At 39.0% G+C, this 23,643-nt stretch overlaps 1 protein-coding gene across 8 annotated transcripts in view; it reads right to left on the reverse strand.

Annotated features, from left to right (window-relative positions):
• MAST4 (microtubule associated serine/threonine kinase family member 4) overlaps positions 1-23,643 on the reverse strand; it is a 303,813-nt gene that overhangs the window by 188,046 nt on the left and 92,124 nt on the right. The window contains exon 1 of one of the 8 annotated variants that reach the window (XM_083816627.1): positions 18,147-18,294. The exons of 3 other annotated variants lie outside the window; for them this stretch is intronic. In XM_083816627.1, the coding sequence (XP_083672753.1) occupies positions 18,147-18,245 (99 nt within the window). In that variant the 5' untranslated portion in view covers positions 18,246-18,294. Of the gene's footprint in view, positions 1-18,146; positions 18,295-23,643 lie in introns of those variants that run through there. 4 more of the 8 variants (XM_083816625.1, XM_083816624.1, XM_083816626.1 and 1 more) reach the window with 4 other exon arrangements.

Raw genomic sequence — 23,643 nt, forward strand, 5'->3', positions numbered from 1 at the left:
GATATCCACTGGGTTAACTGAAAATACAGTTCAACTTGGCAAGTATTTCTGCTGATCTCAAGACTCTGCTTTTCCCAAAATAAATTTTATCCCTCCTTAACAAAAAGCCTTCTACTCTCAGTAAGACACCATGCAAATCCAGCTCTAACTCAAAAAGATCTGGTGAAAACAGTCAAAGATTATACACACCACAGGAAGGTTATGTCATATTAAGCCAATAAAAGACAGCGAGCAGTGCATACTAACCCAAATTAATAGTCAGCATTACAGAAGGAGTTAAACATTTGGTTACAGTTGCAGAAGGGTTTGCCAGTGGTGAAAGACTAGAGAGGAGATGAGTCTGGAGACAAGGAACTTCTGTTCTAGAGCACTGACAGCACTATAGGTTCCAAGCACGTAAGTATTTGAGTTGCTACAATATTCACACTAGGGCTTAGTAAGAAATTCTAAAAAGGAAAAAGCCTGCAAAAAGATAAAAATCTGCTCTACCCTAGCACCTTACCAACAGTCTTCTTCTTTTGAACAGTTACAAACAAATGTAGTAGTATTTCAGAGGAAAGCAGTACCATTTTCACACATACATTTATAATGAATATTCTCTGTCCTCTGCCTCAATGTAAATAGGGTCAGCAATACAATGGGAAAGTTTTCTCACCACTTTTAAAGCATTATTAGTCCTTCCATTACACGGTATTCTAAATCCAGGGGAAAAAAAGTACTTAAAGGTAGAAACTACCATAAAAAGAAGAAAGCAACAAATAATTTTGCTCTCAACATTGTTAGTCCCATCCAGAGAAAAATTAAAACTTGAAACAGTTTTCTGATTAATGTTTTTGGAATATGAAACCATTTTATGTAAAAGAATAAGCACAAGTATAGTGTGCATGTAGTACCCAAAAAGTTGATTCACAGCAAATATAATTTGTTATGTTTTAACCTTTCCCTGACATCTGATAAGAAAGTAGGAGAAACTCCTTAGAATACAATCAATCAAAAGAGCAAAGTATTCGTGAACACAGCAGGCAAAATGACTTATGTTTTTACGTAAAATTAAAAAAAAAAAAAAAAAACTTATTAAAGGTTTAAAGAGCATCTCCCAAAAGGAGAAGTGATAAGGTAACCTAGCCGTGGTATTTCCTGCTAATTTTATTCAGTTGCCCAAGTAATTTAGTGGGGCATTATCACAGACAAGATCTTTGTAGTGCATCAATGCACCCTGAAGAGGGGGAAAAAAAAAAAGCACAACCGTGCCCTTCCCTTCACCATTTAATATATAAACTAATATAGTTGAAAAATGGATGCTTGAAGAGGGTCTCCTTCCTTCCTATTATGGCTTGGAATCACCATAAGGTCAACTTAATTCTTTCTTAACACTAGCTAGCAAGAGTGGTAATCTTCAGAGGCCCTACCTTCCCTCTTATTACATTATATTACATTAACCCATGTAACATGAGATCCTGTACCAAACTGGGAAGCTGGGAGTTATTCTCTATTACTGGCATTTTATTTTTCCTTCCTGCCTCTCCTTCAGAACGTACTTCAGGAACAGTCCAGAGCTTTGACAAAAGACAGTTTACACCACGAAAAATCCCATTATAACACAGATGTCATTTCATAAGCATAAAAGTAGAACTAAATCAACGTGATTATTCCTATGACAAAGGAATGAATCTTCAGACTATTAAAATGCATATGGGGGCTGTGCCTCTAATGGTACCAGGAAAGCTAAAACCATACAAGATTCTAAATAAGAATATATTCTAACAGCTCATTTTTTTTTAGCACAAAATAATCAGATGGGTAGACTTGATGCAATAATGCCTCGTTACGACGTTAACATCAAGAGATACGTGACACACTGCTAGACTGCAGAGGAGTTTTGATACTACCAGGTAGTGAAACTCGAGACAAATACCAGATTCATTATCCCCTGTGCAAACAAACATGGGATTCCTCCTTTTCTATTTTTAAATCATAAGTACATCCCACCCGCTTTTCTGCTGCTCATTTGGTACCAGAAACTCCACTACTTGCTTGGACAAGGAATGAGTTATGGTGCAAGTCATGTCATAGGTCCCCACCAAGAAGACTTCAGCAGTAACCAGATTCAGGAGTTCCTCCCCACAGCTGTCCCGTTAGCTCATTCCTACCCTGAAGACAGAGCTCACTGCTCCCCGTACCAAATCTGTACAATTATTTGTAGTTCCATCCTGTAAAACAGGACACTGAAGCAATCCAGGTTAAACACAGCTCATACAGAGTCAGAAGGGTCATACCTGCTCCCAGGGTCAGCCAGTTTGATAAGCTGATAGAATTGGGCTATTGTGAAATTGATCACTGATGACAACAGCTGAACTGGTGAGTTCTTACGCCATACTGCTGCTAAAGCTCTTTATGACAAAATTGTCAGCAAATCCAAGTAGGGATGAATGTTTGCCACTGGGACTTAACATATGGACAGAGATAACTTGAAGGTACAACGGAGATCAGCAACTGTTAACAGAAGTTGCCAGGACAGTACATGCAAGAAACAAAACTCGAATTAAAGGTAAGAATAAAGGTGAGAGTAGCGAGCAAACAGAATGCAGTTCTTTCACTATGGAAGAATTCAGTGCATTCCTCGTTACATCGTAAGCTTACACCCCCCTGGTATTACACTCCAGCTGATAAAAAAAATTCTTTATGCACACATCAGCTGTATGTACTGCTCCAGACAGGGCTGTCTAATAAGGGCAGACAAACCACAGAAAAAGAAAAAGCTAGGGTCAGTGTCTCAGAGGTAGAACTACCTTTCATTTTAAAAGGAAAAAAAAAAAAAGAAAACCTACACACTGAAAATGCAATGCATTCAGAGAAACTGTACAGTTACTACCAGCAAAGCACATACTGTGGATCCACGATATCCTCACAGGGTGAATGTCCTTTCCAGAGGAACAGGTCAGCTGCAATTGATCAGTTAACATGAAGCAACCGTCAGAAAACTAGCTCTTCGCAAAGGCCGGCATGATTCATGTCACCAAGGGCAAATGGAGGAGAAATGGTAGCATCCTAAGTAATCCCTATCCAAGGGAAGGCATTTTAGGTAGATGGCATGCAGAAAACTGGTCAGGAAGCAGAAAGGGTCAGAGACTTATTTCATGTTCTAGGTTTGCAGTCCGAGAAATAACCCTGTAGAAAACAGAAGTCTCTGAGGAAAAAGCAACAGAGATAAGGGACGGCACCAGGTATTGATTACACTATATAGTTTAATTTTGAAGGCACAGAAACCAGAAAGCAATAGAAGGAGAAAATGTGATTTTGGCTGCATAGGCTGGTGAGCTAATTCAGCTACCTACAGAACTTAATGCCGCTACCAAAAGCGGTTTCCATGTGAGAGCAGTTAGCGTTGATAGCAGAGTAATCAGAGATATCAAGAGCATCTGAATTCTGTGACACAGGCACATGCTCTTACCCGAAGAGATTTCTACCTTCAGACAGAAGTGGCAACTGTCCAGATTTTCACTCCATTTTTATAAGCTGCCAGACCAAGCTCGGAAGCAACAGTGGCAGCATTCCATATCGGGAGATGAATATACCAACCAACACCACAACCGACACCTGATAGATTTGCAGGTAGCTAGCGCTGAAGACAAAATTCACAGCAACAACTCCATCCACAACAGGCTGGACAATGTTGGCAGGTCTATTTCAATGTTTTTATGTTAGTTTTATATTCAACCCCATTCTTCAAGAGCACCTCCTCTGAACCATGATCTCCAAGTGTGCTTTATCCAAGACGAACCCTGTGCTATGTCCCCAAGACACATCTGCACCCTAGAATTAAGTCTCTGACACCCCAGATTCTACACCCTTCAGTGTCCTACACTCCAGCCTGAGCACCTCTACAGTTACATCTAGCAAAATCCATAGCACAGCGAAGGCTCCCAGCCAAGGCCCACTGTCAACTGTTAAGACCATACCCTTCAATATCTTTTATGCACCACGATCTACCTCTTGCCCTGTAGCCTCTCACACTAGATGCAGTTGTTCCACTCAGCTACCTAAACATATGTGCTCAGGGTACTGAGTCAGTCAGAGGCCATAGCGCTAAGCTGCAGTCAGCATAATACACTGCTGTATGCCTGCATCTGAAGTCTTAATTTCAAAGCACAGGTCAAGTCTCAAGTTCCTTCCCTACATCACATAAACATGTTAAAGGCACTCCCCACAAGGAGATTAGGAAACGCTGGCTAAATTAGTTCACTGCAACCAGTGTTTTGCTTCCCCATATCAAAGTAGAATGGCTGACTCTGATAACTGTAAAGGTCAGATCAGTTCAAGGTGATTAAAAAATTTTATTTCTATATACGGACAAAGCAAAAATATTAAGATATGAAAAACTTTATAGTCGCACAGAACTGGGCAGTAAGGCAGAGATGTGAAACAAGCAGCTTATTCTTGCAGATTTTCACGTATGCAAGTAGTCATAGCACACCATGTCCACAGCTAGGAGATTACTCTGGAAGTTTCAGCCTCGGTCCTTTCACTGTCTGTCTCCACAATCTACACTTCTCCAAAGCAAACACCACCAACAAACCAACCAACCAACCAAAAAAAAAAACCAAACAGCCCACCACACAATGGTGAAACACATAAAACACAGCTCTTGATCAGTACATTCAGCTGCTTCCTAGTAACTTCATGATACACAGAAAGCAGGATTTGCACCCTATGGCTTAATACCTTTAAGTAACAATGCAAGACAACCAAGTGAAATGTTAAGTCACCTTCTACAAGGAAACCAAGTAGAGCAGCTGCAAGATCAGATGATCAGTAATCAACTGAACTCAGAATTACACTGCTTTTACAAATGGATCTAAGGCTGTAGCTAATATCAGTGCTTAATGAGGCTTTACATAAATTTAATTAAGTACAATATATCTTTCATTTTCAGAAAAATCATGCTGAAATGTATCAGTAAGAACTACAGTGTTACAAAAATATAACAGGACAGCTTGTGTCAGATACATAGCATTTTTAATCAAATGCATAATTGTAAAATTAAAGTTTGTTTCAAGCATGTAAGAGCTTTTGCTACATAATTACCATATTAATTTCTGCTAAATTAACCAGCAATTTCATTAAATCAGCAAGACGTCTGTACTGTTAATGTGTGTTTAATTAATAATAAACATTGAAGGGAAATTCTAGCCCCTATAAAAAAAGACAGTGTCTTTAAACACATTTTGATTTTTTTTCCCACAGTTTACATGACAGGAAGCTTCAAAAAGCGACACTCAGAAGGGTATTAACAAAGATGGTAAACGTAGAAAGCAGCTGAAGAACAGAATGGGATGTGTGTGTACAGCCACAAAAGCCACCAAGGGAAGGCAAACCAGCTAGGAGAGAAAGGCAAGCCCCATCTGACATTAGCGACACACCACCCAAGCACAGAGTCTACTGAGGAGCACATCCGACAAACCAACCCTTTGGCACGGCACACAGGGCTCCAGGCTTGCTGCTGACAACAGCTCCAAATACAGCACCCTAGGACTGGCATCTCCGGGTCCAGCACCAGAGATTTCACTTTCAGCTTCAAAATGATGACAACACAACTCAAGCCCACACCAGTACTGCAGGTGGCTTCAGCATTCTTTGTAAAGGAACTTTACAGAGAAATCAAAGACAGATGTAAAATCTTAACATCATTTCACAAAGAAAGTTAGGCTGCACACTCTGCAGTAACACAGAATTTTCTACTTTTCCCTTAAAAATCAAGTTTAAGAGAAATCCTTTCCTTTTGGTATAATAAGGCAATGCTGATTTTATTTTCCTAAGATGAGTGAGCACCCACCAAGACCATCCCTCCTTCTCCTTCTCTGTTTAATTAGTAATTAATGATAAAAATAACCGTCCAGAAAAGTTCTGAAATAGTTATCCTTACAGAATTTTGGTACTATCCTAACAGATAACAAAATAAAATGGGTTCTAAAGTGAGTTAATTCTAACACATTTTATCTTGAAATGGTTCCAAAAAATCATGAAACTTGCCATTCAGCATTTTGTAAGTGAAACATGGGACTGTGCTAACACACAAGACGAGTGCTAGAGCACCTCTCCCATGAAGACAGGCTGAGGGATTTGGGGCTGTTCAGCCTGGAGAAGGCTCTGGGCAGACCTTAGAGCAGCCTTCCTGTGCCTAAAGGGGGCCTACAGGAAAGCTGGGGAGGGACTCTTGGTCAGGGAGTGCAGTGACAGGGCAAGGGCAAATAACTTCAAACTAAAAGAGGGTAGGTTTAGATTAGGCATTAGGAAGAAATTCTTCAGAGGGTGGTGAGGCACTGGCACAGGATGCCCAATCCCTGGAGGTGCTGAAGACCAGGCTGGATGGGGCTTTGGGCAGCCTGGTCTGGTGGGAGGTGTCCCTGTCCACGGCAGGGGGTTGGAACGGGGTGATCTTTAAGGCCCCTTCCAACCCAAACCATTCTATGCTTCTGTGATAGTAATACTTCAAAAAACAACAGTTTTAATGACTGGATGAAAAAAAGGGAAAATATCAAGCTGCAACATTGCATATTTTGAAATGTTCCACATATACATAATTTTTTTTTTTAAGGTCCAACATAATACAAACTCAAATTTTAAAAGACAAAGTCCTTCACCAAAGGAAATTTTCATTCTGCCATTATTCTACTTTTTAGTAGAGCTGCATAAACAAGGTAGTGAGTACAGAGAAAATACAAGAGCAAAGGAACACAGCAAATAGGTAATCTAAAAGCAAAAAATCTTGTTTTAGGATATGATACGTTTAGTTTGATTTTTTCCCTATTACCTCTAAGGAGCCAAGGCACCATAATCAAAAGTCAATTCAGCCTATGATGGCTTGAAAATTTTAGGATGTAGCAAAGGAAGCAGTAAATATTGCAGGATGGATACACAACACAGTCTAAACTTTTACTAACATTACTAAAAACTTAAGCATCATTGCAAGTATCATTACATTCAACCTGTAATAGTATCTAGTTCTAGTTCTAATAGTTTTATGTCAATGCAGAAAGTCAACATACTACACAAGCAGTAAAATTTCTTCATACACGGTTTTCCTTATATTGGTTACCTATTGAACAGATCTTTGAACGCTGCCAAGACTACTTCTGTCAGACATTTTTGACAAAAAAGGATTGGTAATTAGGTAGGGTCTCTCCAGGTATTACATAGCCTTTTCATGCCCTTTCATACATACCACCTTTCTTCTTGCTATTTCAAATTCTTGAACTGTATTGGAAGATACAACTTTGACACCTCTGTATTATGTGATACCCGGTATGAAACAAAATGGCCTGTTCTAAGGTCATGAGATCTTGGTATTGAGACAATCAGGAAATTCAAGGTCACCAGTAGCCTTACAGTCTTGAACAAATCACTTAATTCCCTGTGCTTCAAACTGCCAAAGAAAAGGAAATTCTATCCCTATTTCAATGATAACAAGACACCAGGAAGGAGTAAAACAAAGATCTTGGGAAATGCAGAAGGTTAACTCGTTCTGAGTTTTCAATGTTGTGGCTGCAGATCGGTTAATCAATTTTTCACTATTACAAAAAAGGGAAAAGGAGTATTGCCTTTACAGGCATTCAGAGCGTTTTTCCCCATAGCTTCAGGCATTAAAATAATTTAGTCCTACATACGCAGAAAGAGGTAGCTAGAATATGCAAGGAAGAATGGAAACTGCATACAGTTTTAGAGCTGACTGTTTCAAAAACTTATATGAAACAAGAAGGAAGAAAACAGTATTCATTTAATTTTTAAAAAGAAAAAGGATAGCAACTAATAATTTTAAATGAAATGATGCTGATAACACACCAATACTTAAAAGATATAAAGTGTTGAAAATCAAATTACTCAAAGTGACATGCAGTAATGTGACAGACTGATGACAAAACCGAAGGGATTAATTTAGGCAGAGCCAAACTACTCTAGCAGAGGTTCAGAAGCTTTGAACTTCACATTCCGATGATACGGTGTAAAACAAGAATGTATGCAAGCCTTTCACTGTCGTGAGAGGTAACAAAAACGCAGTATCTCCCCTCATCCTAGTCTCTATGACTTCACCAAAGTAGTGTGAATTACAGAAATAAGTGATTTGAAAATAGACTGAGGTCTTCAGACAACAGGCAATACAGTGTGCCAACTGTGGAGGCAAGACCACATTACAAATTCTATCACAGTTCTTCCCTTTTAGTTTTTGATTCAGGCAAGTGTGAAATGTTTACTATATTTTTTATTTTTTATTTTTTAACTAATAAGATGTTCATTTCTTGCTGATCTCTAATGTCTTCAATTCAGATCTTCAGTGTAATACTTAGGCTCTGTGCCGAGCTCTACATGCTCATCAGGAAAACTCTTTCAAGAGAGCCATCTCACAGCACAGCAAGCACATAATAAATAAGAAAGATTCTATCAAAAGACAGAATTTAGAAAAACAGAAGTAATGTGCCATCAGTTATTTGACAAAAACCTCACACTGGTGTTCTGGGCAATCCTTACAGCCAAGACCAGAAATAAAATCAATAAAAAAAGTATTTTACAATTCTAGCTTTCATTACAAACAGTAAAAAAAACAAACAAACAAACGAACACACCACACCTTTGAAAACTATCTCCCAAGGAGAACTGAAATCAGAGGCTGTATCCTGCATTAATTAATCCATCCAGCAACAGAAACTACTGGCAAATAAAGTAACTCATCTGAGGTAACTTCTTGTACCCCAATTCTTGCAGCATGACCACAGAAGTTTAATTGTGTAACAATTAAGAAGTTAATTTGTCTAACAAACACGCAGCTAACAGTTTTGTTCAAACTGCTTGGCAGTCTAACCCATTAGTCTGCCGGATGCTCTCCCATTAGCACTGCTAGTTATGGCACTGCCCTCATCTCCTGGACTACATCCTGTTGAACACAAATAATCATTACAGTATTTCTTTGAACAAAGAACATTGGGGTATTTTGAAGGAGAAAAAGGAAAGAATGAATATCTGACAGGATTCTCATTGATTACTGCATTTCCTCAGTGACGCTAGAGAGAACACATATGAAAAAAATAGGCATTTTAAACAGTATCTTTTTTCTAGAATAGCCCTTTGGCAGAAACACATCAATGTAGAAGCACTTGAAATTTCTCCCCGCATCTTGTTAGAGCCTAAAGACAAGAGCATGCGCTTCACATACCTATAAGCCTAACCAGCTTCACTGGGTTTTGCACCAGAAGAGCTTAGTATTGATCTGTCAGATAGACTCTACATCAGAGAGAAACAATACTGAAATAATTGAGGGTGTCTTTTGGGGGAAACAGACAATCAAAAAATACACACTACTGTGGTTTGCAGTAGTGCTAAAAAATTAACTGGAATGTTCCACTCTTACTGCTGAATTAAAGCAAGGGGCATAAGGTGCTACAAAAACCATTACAACTACATCGATCCTAAACACACGAATAATAACATGGAAACAGACGGAGAGAAAATAAAATGCATGCACAATGTAGGTGGTTGTTTTGTCACAATTTTATTTAAAAATCCCAAAATACTTCATAAAAAAGAGACACCGAGATCACTTCTTCCACAATCTTGTCATAGATGCTGAAAAATACACAAGCCTTCATCTGTAGTTTCAGTAAGAACCTACAGAGAAGGTGTATAAACAAAAGCCAAAAGACAACAGAACAACGAAGTTGGCATTACTGGCAGTGCAAAAGGCAAGCAGCATAAACAAACCAAAATACGAAGACTCAAGAAAGAAACCTGTGGTGAAAGATGAAGATCTATGCAGGGTCCTAAGACAACAGACAAGAAAGTTAAACAAGAGCTATTCGAGAAAGTAAGTTCAGAAATGCAACACATATGAGTCAACACACAATCAGCAGTTGTCACCAGCTTAGCAGGCACACTCTCTAAGGCTGAGATTACTAACTTCAGAGGAACAGCAGCAAGCACAATGAGGTTCTTGCGGCCATCCTGTAAATAACCTTGTTAGTTACATTTCTTACCATTGGTACAAAGCAAAGCATACAAAGGCAGTAACATCCCCTACCTAGTGATACAACATAAAGGCTTTATTTCCAATCTCCTCTGCTGCCAACCCTGCGAAAAATATAGGTTTTGACCACTTTGCCGTGGGAATCCTGAATTGCACTTTACAGACAAAAAAAAAAAAAACTATTCAAGGAAAAAGTGATGAAATAAGAAAATGCTAGTCAACTTCATGCCCAAGTGTCAGAAGCTATTCATCATCTTCAACAGTCAAGACATACAGTCTAACAACACAAGATATTTGATTACCCCTGCATCTACATTGAACTAGTATCATCTTTTTATGTTCAGACACAAACATGCACAACTGTGGCTTGAAGAAGCAAAAAAAGGAAACAGCACATGAACTAATGAAGAATCACAGTACCATAAAATATAGGTTTTACCTGGGGTCATAAGCATTTTGGTGTTCCTAATTTTTCATATATATATATATATGAATATATATATGTATATATATATACATACATACATGTATATATATTACTCCTTCCTTTCTTGCAGTTCTCTACATTTACTAAAATCTTGAGAAAAAATTGAAGTAATTTAAAACTAGGAAACTGTGATCACAAGGGGCAATGGATTCCAAAAATCAATTTTCCACTCATAACCCAAATTTTCCAGCTGTGCCTGTGAGTGTTTTATTTAGAAAACATAAGAGAATAGGGATTATTTTCAGGTTCTTCTGCACATAAGTTCTGACTGCTAGATTCCCTAACGTACCTGCAGAACTTGTGAACAACTAGCTTTTTTAGAACAACTCAAATGGTATCCTCCTCCTTTTGGCATAATTTAAAGCAAAAGGAGAAAACACATTAAAAAAATTACCAAATAAAAAAAATCTCAAAACAGCAGTAAATGCAAACACATACTGTACACACTTTTTTTTTTTTTTTTTTTTACCACTTCTCCCTTATTTTTCACCTCAGAAGAAAAAGCTGCACTGTGGGACAGCAGGAGAAACTTCAATAGTTGAAATGCATCTTCAGATATGTTTCTGTTTTTTATATACACACACACGTTTCTGATATAGCATCCTTTACCTGTATATAACACCAAGACTATTTAAATCCACAAAAAATATCTACACTTAAGTTCTAGTTTTCAAGGGCTAAAAGATTATTAAAAGAATTGTAGTGTGCCGTTTAACTCAAGAACAACATATTATTAGACTGTAGTGCATTGTATAAACTAGGTATTTTGCATATTCACTAGTTTCCACAGAGCTGAAAATAAAAACCAGGAAAACATACATTGTTTGGTAACAGGAATGGTTACCCCATCTTTTAACTAAGGCCACTTACTACTTTTTGTAAGATTATGCTTTTGATTACTTTAGCATTTTACTGAGCTTGATTGTTGATATTTTTCCTTTACAGCGTATGTACAAGGATTAATTTTTGGTACACTGCTACTAAACTGGATCTCTTTCTGACAGGAATGATTAAAAATTTTTTCAGAATTTTCAACACACCTGTTCCCTTGCTTTGACAGAGTCTTGAAGTTTGGCGGGGGAGGATACCCACATGCCATCTAAGCATTATTTAATATCCCTATGAAAACTAAGCCAGCTATATACACAAAACTCAGGAATTTCAAAAAGAACAACCTACTCTAATTTGCTCTGTAGACACTAGTTCTGTAGGAGCTCAGTACCTAACGCCTCTGAAGAGCACCCCTGTTCTCAAAGGAGCAGACACTGAGTGCAGTTATCCTTTCTAGCACTAATCACAGTTGCTGCATGCCACCATGGAGTGCTAAATTTGAAACCTAAAGTCAAGGGAGACTTAAATGGAGAGGTGGGGGAACAAAGGAGCAACAGGAGCACAAGAGCAGAAGCTGAGAACTAAGAATCGAACAACATTAAAAAGGTCATGAGCTGTTGATAGAAAAAGCTGTTCTGATTTACTAGTCTTATAGGAGGTAAAGATAAGGTGGTGGAAGAAGTCAACGCTATTTTAAAGCGAACAAAGTGAAGCCAAGAAAAGAAAATTAAAAGCAACTATCAAATTGCAGTTTTGAGTATTTTGCTTTGTGATCTTCACAATTGTTTCTGTGTTTTTATGCAATTTTAACATTCAGATGGGCAACTGGCACTGCTCTAAGCAAAAAGTTGCTTCAATCTATTGGGGAAAGGAATTAACAGCACGTCAAAGTCTGTGAGCAATTTTGATAAAAATCCACAACTCAAATGGAAAGTTTAAAATTTAAAGTAAACATAGTGCATCAACAGGTAGAAACAAATATGAGAAATCATTATATCAAACATGACACAAAGTGGCATCAGAAAATTTTAATGGGAAACTACACTAAAATTAAGCATCTTACAAAGAATTTCAGAAAGACAACATGGAAAATTACTGGTTTCATTAGCTGTGACAGTGAGAAAAAAAGAGTTTGTTAAAATTGTCTGTCAAACTAAGAACTAACCACAGAATTGGGAAAAAAATGTTTTAATATGAAGTTCCTATCCTTCATGCAGATACTATCCCTGTTATTACTAAAGTTGCTGGGAAAAAACAAACAAAAAACAACACTACAGATTTTGGGGGTAAGCTAAGTGACTCAGAAGCAGGGGCTAACCAGTGCATAGAGGACTCCCAAACTGGTTTCCTTTATGACCCGTAGAACACGACCAAGCTCAGTTCTAATCATTATGGATTCCACTTCGTAGCTCACTGAAGTATTTTACATGAAGGAACATTAAGTTTATGCTTTGCATTCCAAACCTAACACAAAACAGTCAGTCAGCTTTGTGACATACTGCAGACATTATCAAGAAATGTTATTGCAATTATCAAAAGGCATTAGAGAGAAGTGTGATATGGGCTACAGACACCAAGCTGGCCCCATGCCAATTATTTTAGCTCCAAATGCAAGCAGCTTTATTTATTTTAAACCCTGAAATAAAGTGACCACAATACTAAGAGAAGGAAAGACAGTAGAAAAGGTTAACCCCTTCAGAGAAGCTTTCACAGCTCGAAGAATAGCAAAATATGTCTGACACAAGGCCTGTAGGAAGACCTGACAAATGTGTAACAATGCATGAATGCCTGGAAAATAGAGGTAAATTAACTGATCAAGAGATTGTACACTCTTTTGGACCCACAAAAGTGACAGCTAATGAAGAAAGGAAAAGCATTCTTTACACCAGAGTCCTCTCTCTCAGAAGGTTGGTCTTTGCTTTCTAACAGCAACTATCACCGCCTACCACTATTTAAGCAAATAAAACGTCTACTCCAACCTGTACACATCACCAAAATAGACCTAAGATGCCCTGCTTTCTATAAAGCTACCTGCAATAACTTAAAAATAAAGATGGCTCTATCAGGGGAAAAAAAATAATTTACCAATATACCAAAAAAATATACATTATACATCTGTGATTACAGCGATGCTCATGCAAACACCACATAAAACGAAGAAGTGTCACAATTTAAGTTGTTCTGAGCATTACTTTGCAGAGCAGCAACCCCTCAGTAAGCAGTGTTAGACAGGACTGGATAGAAACAAAAAGTGGAGGATGAATGCAGAGTGCAGTCACGAAGCTATTCCCACACAACACCAGAAGACGTCCATCCTGCCTTCCCCTCAACTAATCTGAATCTATGTGAAAATGCAAATTGAAAAGTTGTGGGGGGTCTCTTTGTTTTTGTTTTGTTGGTGGTGGTGTGGTTTTTCTTCAATCTTTCACCACTCTTGCACATGCTCACCGAGAGACAGAGCTGGTGAATCAGATCTGATTCTCAACTACACAACTCCTCACATCTAGCAGGATGAAGAACATACACACTGCATCAAAATCAGTGAAGAATATGAAGAATCCTTCCAGAACCTCATCTATAATAATTTTCTGTTGCAGACTGAAGAGAAAGAGACGAAAGTCTTCAGCTTTCATCACCATTTTTTCCTCAGCAGACTACCCCAAGAACACATTCCCTATCATGAACAGCATTCAAGAGGCAGTTACAGTCTAAATGATATTTCCTTCCTTCTCTTCCAGAGCACAGCTTGCCAGCTGACCCTTCTTCACGTCATCTTTCAATATTTCAGTCAGAAAGAATTATTTTCATGAAGCCTCTTAAATCCAGAAAATCACATCTGTTTAGGAGCCACAGAGGTCGTTTTTCCTAAGAAATCATTACCCTTCTGTTAGATTTCTCAGAACGTATTTTTAGAAGAGCCAATAAGCAAGAACCTGGAGAAAAACTTTAAGGTTTTACTTTTTGCAAAGGTCTAGGCACTATACACAATATTTCAAAGTGTCTATAAAAGACAACTGTTTTCCTGTTTTGGAGGTGGAGGAAAGGAATAGTCAAGGCCACAGTCACTGTGCTCCTTGCCGTGTTTTCCAGAAAGAACGTGGAATTCGCATAAATTGACTCACCAGTTCCACAAAAATAGCAACTCTGCATTTATACCACGTTTTCATTTACACTGCCTGTTTCCATCTCTACCGCAACGACTCTGAATGTAAGGATGAAATTCATTTCAACTCACCCACCCAAAAAATCAATGCATGAAGTAGAGTATTAGAAGATTTACAACTGGAATTTTTCCATGTCATATACAATATTAACTATGCAAACTTTATGCAATACAACCGTCCCAAATTGAAAGAAGCCTGCAAAATTTTCCAGCATTTACAGAAAAAATATAGCTGTAGACAATAAAACAAATAAATGCAGTGTTTTCTTTGACATTTGAGCGGTTTCACATATAGCTGATATGTTTGCAGTTGGTCAATTTCTCTAAAAGTCTAATAAAAAAATCTCATGTTACTACCTCAAGATTTACAAGACACTGCTTACCAGCCACTTAGAGGCAAAACTGAAATTAGCAAAAGGAAAAGGGAAGGCCTGAAACATCCAACTCATCTGTTCAACAAAGAGAAACCTTCGTCAGCTCTAGAAATGTGATTGAAGCTGCATCTGGCAGTAAGATTTCTCCCACACTCCCACATCCCTCTCACCGAAGAAAGGAGCTGCATGTTACCTGTAGCCACCTTCACAGGGGCTTGGAGCTGTTGTTTAAGGCAATCTGAAACATACTGCTTTAGATCAACGGCTACCAGACAAACTCATGGAAGAAAGCAGAAATAAGCTTTTAGCAGGACATAATCAAGATCTGTGATGCAGAATATGCAAGTATATAGCTGCCCTTTTTTTTTTTTTTTTTTTAAGAGATGCTTATTTCAATCCATACAAAATTATATTTAACATTGCAGAAGTTGAAGATCAATTTTCTCCTGGCTTTTCTTTCAAATAAAGGTTTTTGTTTTTCCTGTAGTTAAAGCTTAAGAAGCCATTACCTAGAATCTGCTCACTGTAAAGGAATACATACTACAGATCTCTGCATTCAGAAGATTTTGTTTTTCTATGAACATCACCAGAACAAGTAACTAGACATTAAAAGAAAGATGTTCTTGTAAAATGAAATAGGTATACGTACTCAGGATGTAACAAATGAAGGGCTCAGATTCTCTATTAGAAGCCTAAACACCACAAAAACCTTACACATATCAACACAAAACAAGATTTACCCAAGTCTACATATTTACTTACAGCTTACATTTTGAGACTCAATTCAAGCTGCTTCCTGGCTTTTTTTAAACACAGCATGATGGTACATGGCATCAAACACAACTACATCAGGTTCCCATCTAAAAGGAAATGGTTTGTGTGTCCTGTAAACCAAGCTTTGAAGCAAACTGTGCACAAACAGAAAAAATAGAAATTGAACAAATTCAGCTTTTAAGTATGTACTGTTTCTCACTATATGGCTAGATTATATTAAAAAAACACACTTTGCAGAACTCAGAATTTACACGTACCTTCAACTAAGCAAGCACACAGCTTTTAAGCAGATTTATCTGCTTTAGCAGTTCTGTTTCTAACCTTTAGAAGTGACAGAGTCATATGAAGTAAAGTTAGCTGACCACAACTACTTCTGAATAGTCTTAATCCAGAAGCCTTTTTTTTAATCCTGTTCTGAATATTCTTGACAGCTTTAAAGGAAAATATCAGCAACATATTAAAAAGAAGTGGCAAAAGACATGCGATACTTCCACAGAACAATATACTGCCAGAAGATTCAACTTTTTTTTTTCTTTTAAACAGTAAGAATACACGCTACTAATACTATAAAGTAACAAATCCATTACTTTGGCTTGTACTATAAAGAAGGGCAAATGTCAGTCAAGAGTCCAACTCAGGGACTTCATCTAATCAGTATTTACTAAGAAGAATTAAACTGGGACTACATTCTGTGTCGTGTCATATGATCTGCTTTCCAGCTCGGAAATTCATCATACTAGTCTCTAGGCTAACTGAACGAACAGATAAAGGTGAAAAAAAGAGGAACAGAAGAGGAGTGAGAGGACAATAGGAAAACAGATTCAGTGAAAGGACTAGTAGATGAAATTTGAGTGTAAATAGGATCTCTCCCTTGCCCTCTTTTTCTAGATGGCAGCATGTCAAGTTGGTCACTTTTGACAGCTGGTTATTTTTTTCTACCCTAGAACCAGACTCAAATGACAACCATGAGGTACACATCTTTAAAAATTATTACTGCATGCAGTGCATGTGTGAATGGGGTCTTTCTTGCACTCAGATTATTCATGATATAGCTTTAAATACTGTTAAATGAAGAGCTAGCTAAGCATGTGCAGGAGTAAGCAAAGCATTCTGTTAAATATTCATGGTATTCATCCAAAATTACTCGATTAAAGTTACAGATGAGGGAAAAAAATCAACTCAACAGCAGTGTTTGCAGAACTCAACAATAGGCTTTCACATCAAGGTTTTTATGTTACCCCTGAAGCAGTACAGACTGCTGTTCAATTCTTGTCAAAAGGCAGAAATCCGGTTTACACTACTCAATGGATTAAACAAGGTTTAGGAGAAGGAAATCCGGTATCACTGTAAGATCTGCCTCTCAAAACTTTTAAATCCTTTTAAAAGCTGTCATAGAGAGTCCCAAACTGCAGCTGAGAGTCCCCTCTCCACTGCACCATCAACTAAGAGAAAGGATTTAGGATCTGAAGGAGTCAAGTCTCAAAAACTGTTTTTTTTTTTTTATGAAAAAAGTTATTCACTCTCCACAGACAAATGCTGTCACATGGGAAGTTAAAGAAAAGCTGACATTCTCGTAGCACTAAGAGGCCCCCGAGTCCCAACAGATGCGCCTAAGCTACCTAACACGGCGGTCTACGGATTTCACTTCAGCACCCCTCTGACAGATCCGACCAGCACGGAGCTGAGAGCACCGAGCGGAAAGGAGGGCGTATTTCCGAGGGGCGCGCAACTTTGCGAGCTCGGTGCGCTCCGGGCGCTCTGCGCCGCTTCACGCTGCTTGGGAGCGGCGATCCCAAACACGGGGAGGCTCCCCTTCTCCCCCTCCTCCCATTGAAACGCTGCGGATGTGAAGGAAAACAAAAGAGAGGAAGTACATTCATCGCCCGGAGTGACTCGAGCGAAGGGGCTCGCGAAACAATGGGCGAGGGCCATGTACTTTGGGGCGGCGCGGCAGGGCGGGCGGCCGGGCGGCGGCTCGGGGACGCGGGATGCCGGCACGGCACGGCCCGGCCCGGCCCGACCCGCTCGGCTCCGGGCAGACCGCCTCCTTTTCTCTTCTCCACTTTTTCGACTCGACGCCGGCGGAAAATAAATAAATAAATAAATAAAATAAATAAATAAAAAGTCACTCACGGAGGGCGACGGCGGACGGCGAACCGTTATGTGCCGGTATTTTTTTATTTTTATTTTTTTTAACCAAGTCTGACACAGAAGGGCCGGCAATCCGAAATTAGTGAAAAATAATTAAATAAAATAAAATCTACCCCCCCCTTCTCCTTCTCCCCCCTGTCCTCCGTCCCGTCCCGTCACCGCCTCCCCCGCTGCCCCCGTCCCCAGCCCTCCCCTCACGCAGCCCCAACGGCCGTAACGGCTCGCAGCCCCGCTCCGCTGCGCGCCCACAGGTGTGCGCTGAGCCCCCCCCCCCCCATCCCCGCCCCGCCCCGCCCCGCTCCCCCGCGGCAGGTGCGGGCAAGTTGCGGCCCGGGCCGCCGCCGCCGCCCCTACCTGCAGCCCCCGCCGCCGCAGGAGGCCCGGCTCGTCCATGGCGCCGCTCCGCCGCCCGGCCGCGCCGGACTGCCCCGAGCCCCCCGCGCCGCTCCGCATCCCCGCAGCGCCCGGCCGCTGACATCACGGCGGCGCCCATTGGCCGCGCCCGGTCACGTGGGCCCGCCGAGGTGTGCAGCCCGGCAACTTCGGGCGGGCCCGGCCCCGCAACCGGCCAGCCCGAGCCGCCTAAACACAGTAAAATTAAATTAAATTAAATTAAATTACCCCCCCCCCCCCCGCCACCGCCCTGCGGGAGCGGCCACAGGACACAGGGCTGCCCGCCCCACGGCCGGGTGCCGAGCCGGGCTAAACAAACCGTTGGATTGGGGTTTTTTCCTCACAGGATGAGCCGTGGTGTCACAGCCCGCCGGGCTATGTCGTTACAGACATCCCCCAAAATTCAAGATTTAAGAACCTGGTAACTGAGCGAGATTGCGTTTTATGTTCAAAAGTAATCAATCACTGCACACACCCGCAGATTTACAAGAGGAAGCCTTGTCCAACACAAAACATCCAGAGAAACATCCCCATAAACACACCTACACATTTTCCAGCTGGGAATCCTCACCTGGTCTCACTTAAAAAAAATTAGGGAGCCTACACACCATAAGATTCAAAGGCAGAGCATGCTCCTCTCCTTACAAAACCAAAAGCACAAAAAGTTAAGTCAGACTGCCAGAAACTGTGAACAAACTAAAGCTGAACACAGAGATGACTTCAGTATCCACACCGCAAACATTCAGCAAATGGCAATGATTCCGTTCCAGCCTTTATTTGTGTAATTGAACTTAATGCTTCAAAAAACAGGGGATTACCTTACCTAAAACTAGCATCCCAATTAGATAATTTTTAAAGAATTTTTCAGTCAAAAGTCTAACTCGGTGGAAGACACTACCACGCAACAACAGAATCCATCTGTAGGAATATCCATGTTTTACTTCAAGTACACAGGTGCACCTGCAGATAACCAATTCTAACATACATGTATTCTCTTTCTGTTTCAAACCACTTTTAGAGAGCAGCAAGCAGGGACAAAGTGAAAAGTACATTTCTTACTAAAGGATATAAATAGAGATAAAAATCAAGGTTAGTATTCACCTATTAACAGTTTAAGATGAGGATTATGACAATCACAACCTTAAATCTAGTATGAAAAAAATATTGATTTCCTGTCAGATTGCATCACTTTGAGAAGCAGTCCGTGTACATTTCACAGTAGTAAAACCTGCTAGGGGCAAAAACATTTGGAACAAAAATGAAGGATTGCTGAAAGGATAACATACTAAGTATACACCTTATATGAAGAACTGAGAAAAAAAGAGGCTGCTGCATTTGCCCTTCTCAACTTGTCTTCATATGATGGAAATGCATTATTATTTTACACTTATAAGCACTGAGAAAATTTGAGTATTCTCACTAAGCTACATTTCTCTCAGATCTCCAACTATGTTAAGAAAAAAAAGTCATTTTTTATCAGTTGGTCACATCAACTGCAAGTGTTTCTCCTTCCCTGTCTCTCCATGTCTCCAGCTCAAAATGTAGCTGTAACATCAGGTCAATGGCTCAAACTTACCCATTACCAATTTCAGTTGCAAGATAAGAGCTGTACTTCAGGCAATGAAGAAGGGAGAAGCTCATACTGACCAAAACTCCAGTTCCACAAGAGGGAGACAAGGCAATGAAAAACAAACAATGCAAGAGACAGATTCGTAGGCCAGAAGAGAGAGTAGCATGACCATGAAGTCTGACTTTCTTTGTAACAAAGGATATTCAACTCTCCTGAATTAATTTATTTTTTAAACTATAACCTCTCTTTAAATATCATGTTGAACCTCATGAAAAACTTTTCACTTTGGAGAATCAAACTGAAAAGCGACTAGAATCCCTCACTTCCTCTGTGGAAGAAAAGGAAACTGGAGTTACACTAAGTAATATAGGTTTCTCCTTTCAGTTCTTCCTAATGCTATTTTCTTTCCCATTTCCACTTCACAAAACATCATCTTTCTCCTCTGTTAACGCAAATTTTCTCCCAGTCATTCATATCCATGTGCCCTCACAATCCAACATTTCCTCATTTCTGTTTCCAAAGAAAGCGCAGGCAAGTGAAACACAATTTAAACACTGTTATGTTTCCAATGAGGATGGCACAAATTAATTTGAGGCAATCGCCAGATTGTCAGATTTCAAGGGTGAGAGGCAAAAACATACTGTTTGTCCCTTGTGGCACACCGCAGGTTTCAGCTGCAAGGCTGTTTGCATTTATTTACACAGTCCTAAACATGTGTTTAGACAAGTTCTATTTCAGTCACTGGAATACAGAAAAACTCTCAGCACACAGTTAATCAGTTAGTTCCCTCAGAAGCTAAGAATACCAAAGTGCGGTAGTTGTTTTTGTTTTTCCCCCAGTGATTTTAGCATATCTAACCACATAAACTGTCTAATGTAGATATATGAAATAAAAGCACTTTCCTACTTACCTGAGAGGCCTGCAAGGCATGAAAAATTCTACAAATGTATTGGTTGAAGAACAACAGCACAATAAAGCCATACTAACCAAGTAACATATCAGTGACAGGCAACAAATGCAAATAGTCCTAACCTAAAAAAAAAAAAAATCACCTTACTTATCACAAAAGTATCCAGTTGTGCACACGGATAACTTACAGAAAGAATTACAAGCAGACAAAACTACAAAGTCTCCTACATGAAGAAGCTTCCTAACTACAGACAAATAGTGTACAAAAACTACTTTGTTTTGCAAGAAACTAAAGATAATTGTTGCAGCTACATAGATAACACTGAAAGGCAGGAAAATGAAACAAAGAGAAGACTGCCTTCCAGTGGAAGATGAAATTAATCCCAAGTACAAAAAATACCTTTCACTGAAAATGTATTTGCTGTCAGTTCTAAAAATAACACTTTCCTAAGCTTATGCTGCAACATATAATGCCATATTAGAAGGTACTGAAAGGCACAGTGTTGCATCTAACACAAGCTGAGTGTCCACTGAGTTTTCTCACATTTTATGAATCTTATTAGATATTACCAAAGGTGTATCTACACGTTTGAAATGGCATACAGCTTGCTATTTTTGTCAGGAAGTTTTCATTATTTTTCAGCTTGTTATTTCAGTAATAGGAACTATCAAAACCATGATAGAGAACATTGTGGTATTGAAAGTTGTGCTTTAGAATAATGAAAAAAATATGTTCTTTGGAACATGTAAACAATATTCTCTGTCCTTGCATACGTACAAAATATAGCAACCTACTTCACAGTCTCCTTCACATAATTGTTGCAGAAAGGCACACTTGTAGATGCACCACAAAATTGCACATATATACAGAATACGAAGGAAACTGCTCCCCCTTCCCCTCCCCTCCTGTCCCCCCCCCACCAGGGAAGGTAGAATTATTTTAAGAAATATAACCACCACAAAATTTTCAGAAAGCTTTCTTCCCTATAAAAGCTGCTTTTGACCTGATTATATGTGAAGAATATTTCAGTTAGCTTAGGTACATTCCAGTAAGTACATGTTTATCTAAAGCCAAAAAGAAATACGGCAACATTTTTTTTTTTTTTTTTTTTTTTTTTAGGAAAATTGCACAAATTTAGACAGTTTATTTCCTCATTCTACTGCCAAGGCTTTGCCTTAATTGTGTTGCTTCACTTAGTTCTGTCAGTCAATATTCTTTTCTGAGTTTAGAAATTACTATGATTACTGCAATGACTTAATTAAAAGATAAAACCTGAGCACATGAAAATATATATGAATATGTAATTCAAGTCTCACACTGGAGATTTTAGTTTTATGGATACACTTTCATGCTACACATGGTGGCAGCATAAGATAAATTGTGTTTATTATGCATCATGGAACAACTCACTTGTACTCTGCCCTTCAAATCTGTCTCTGCCAGGGCTGTTTCTCATACCTTAAATACTGTACAACATCAAATCACCATCACTGAATTTTTTAAATAGTTATTTTCCTCTCAAATGTGAGAAATCTGAAGCTCAGAATAGATAACAAGCAATCCAATAATTGCTGTGCACTGTGATAACTTGGAGCCCATAAGAATGGGAACTGTGTTTCCCCAACATTCGTAAAAAGTAAGCCTTGATTGTGTTATTATGCAGTGATAAGCTATTGAAGTGATTGTTAGTAGAAAAATTAAAATACTGTAAGTGCCATATTTTCAGAAGTTCAGGTAAGTGGACACACTATCACTACAGATACCTGATTTTACAAGTACAGGAATGGAAAAACATAGAAGTGTTTAACAGTAATTCCTATGCAACCTTTCTCTAAGGACATTAGAGAGGAGAGAAATAACTAAGAGTGTGTTCTATTGGATGTTGTGCCAGCCACATGAATGTGCCTGCGATGTGCGCACGCACAAAAACCCATGCAACAAATCAGACCTAACCTATGCAGCAGAGTTGAAGATCTTCATCCACATCTTTTCCATAAATAGTCTCTGTATCACTGCAAATCAATACACAATTACTATTTTATTATTCTAATCACACAAAATCAAGCTGTAAGAACCAGTTTCCCATTTATATAGTCTCCTGCCCAAGGAACTGCTTCAGGGAATGAAGCTGGATCAGGCTAATACACAACTAATACAAAAAGAAGATATAGGAGATAACTTTAAAAAAAAAAAAGCACACAAATATTACTGATATATAGCACTGAAGAAACATGGGAGAGAAGTGTGGTTTACTTTCTATTCAGCATCCCACCCAGCTCCCCCAAACAAACTGAGTGCAATGAAAAGGAAACCAAATTAGAGGAAATATTAATACTCTTTGCAACTGGCATCCCACCAGCTTCCAGACAGCACATGAATACACCACCAAAACAGGCAAACAATTGCCAGCACATACATTTCTGTTGGTTTATTTTTGCTGAACAGCAACTATCAGCCAAGCAGCTTTACTGGGTGTTAAGAGTTACTATCCTAGAAGCCTCAACTGCCTTTTACAGTAACAACTACTGTTTCTCTCAACAACACAGCATGGTCTTGTTTCAAACTTTGAAGGTTTTCCTTTGTAATTTACCTTTTAAGAAGACTTTAGAATCTAGAATGAAAATGCTTAACTTTTTTGCAACCCAGAAATGCTTTTTAAACATTTACTTTACATAAATTTATATACCCCCCTATTTCAAGTTTTTCAGTGCAACAAGCTTAACCTAACCAGACAAAATATGAGCATGTAAAAAAAAAATTTGCAAAGAAAAACTCTACAAGGCTAGCTACAGAATTTAACAAAAGGAAAAGTGAAACATCGATTAGAGTATGAACAGTACTGGCATATGGCAAAAGGCTTTTATTTTAAAACTGAAATCCCCAGGCTGCATCAAGTTCAAATCTACCTACAGCTTTCAAGTTCAATAAGCTTGTCTCTCTAGCCAAAGGCTTTTAGTCTAATCTCAAAGTGAAGCACA

Source organism: Anser anser (assembly GCF_964211835.1).
Source record: "Anser anser genome assembly, chromosome: Z".
NCBI lineage: Eukaryota > Metazoa > Chordata > Aves > Anseriformes > Anatidae > Anser > Anser anser.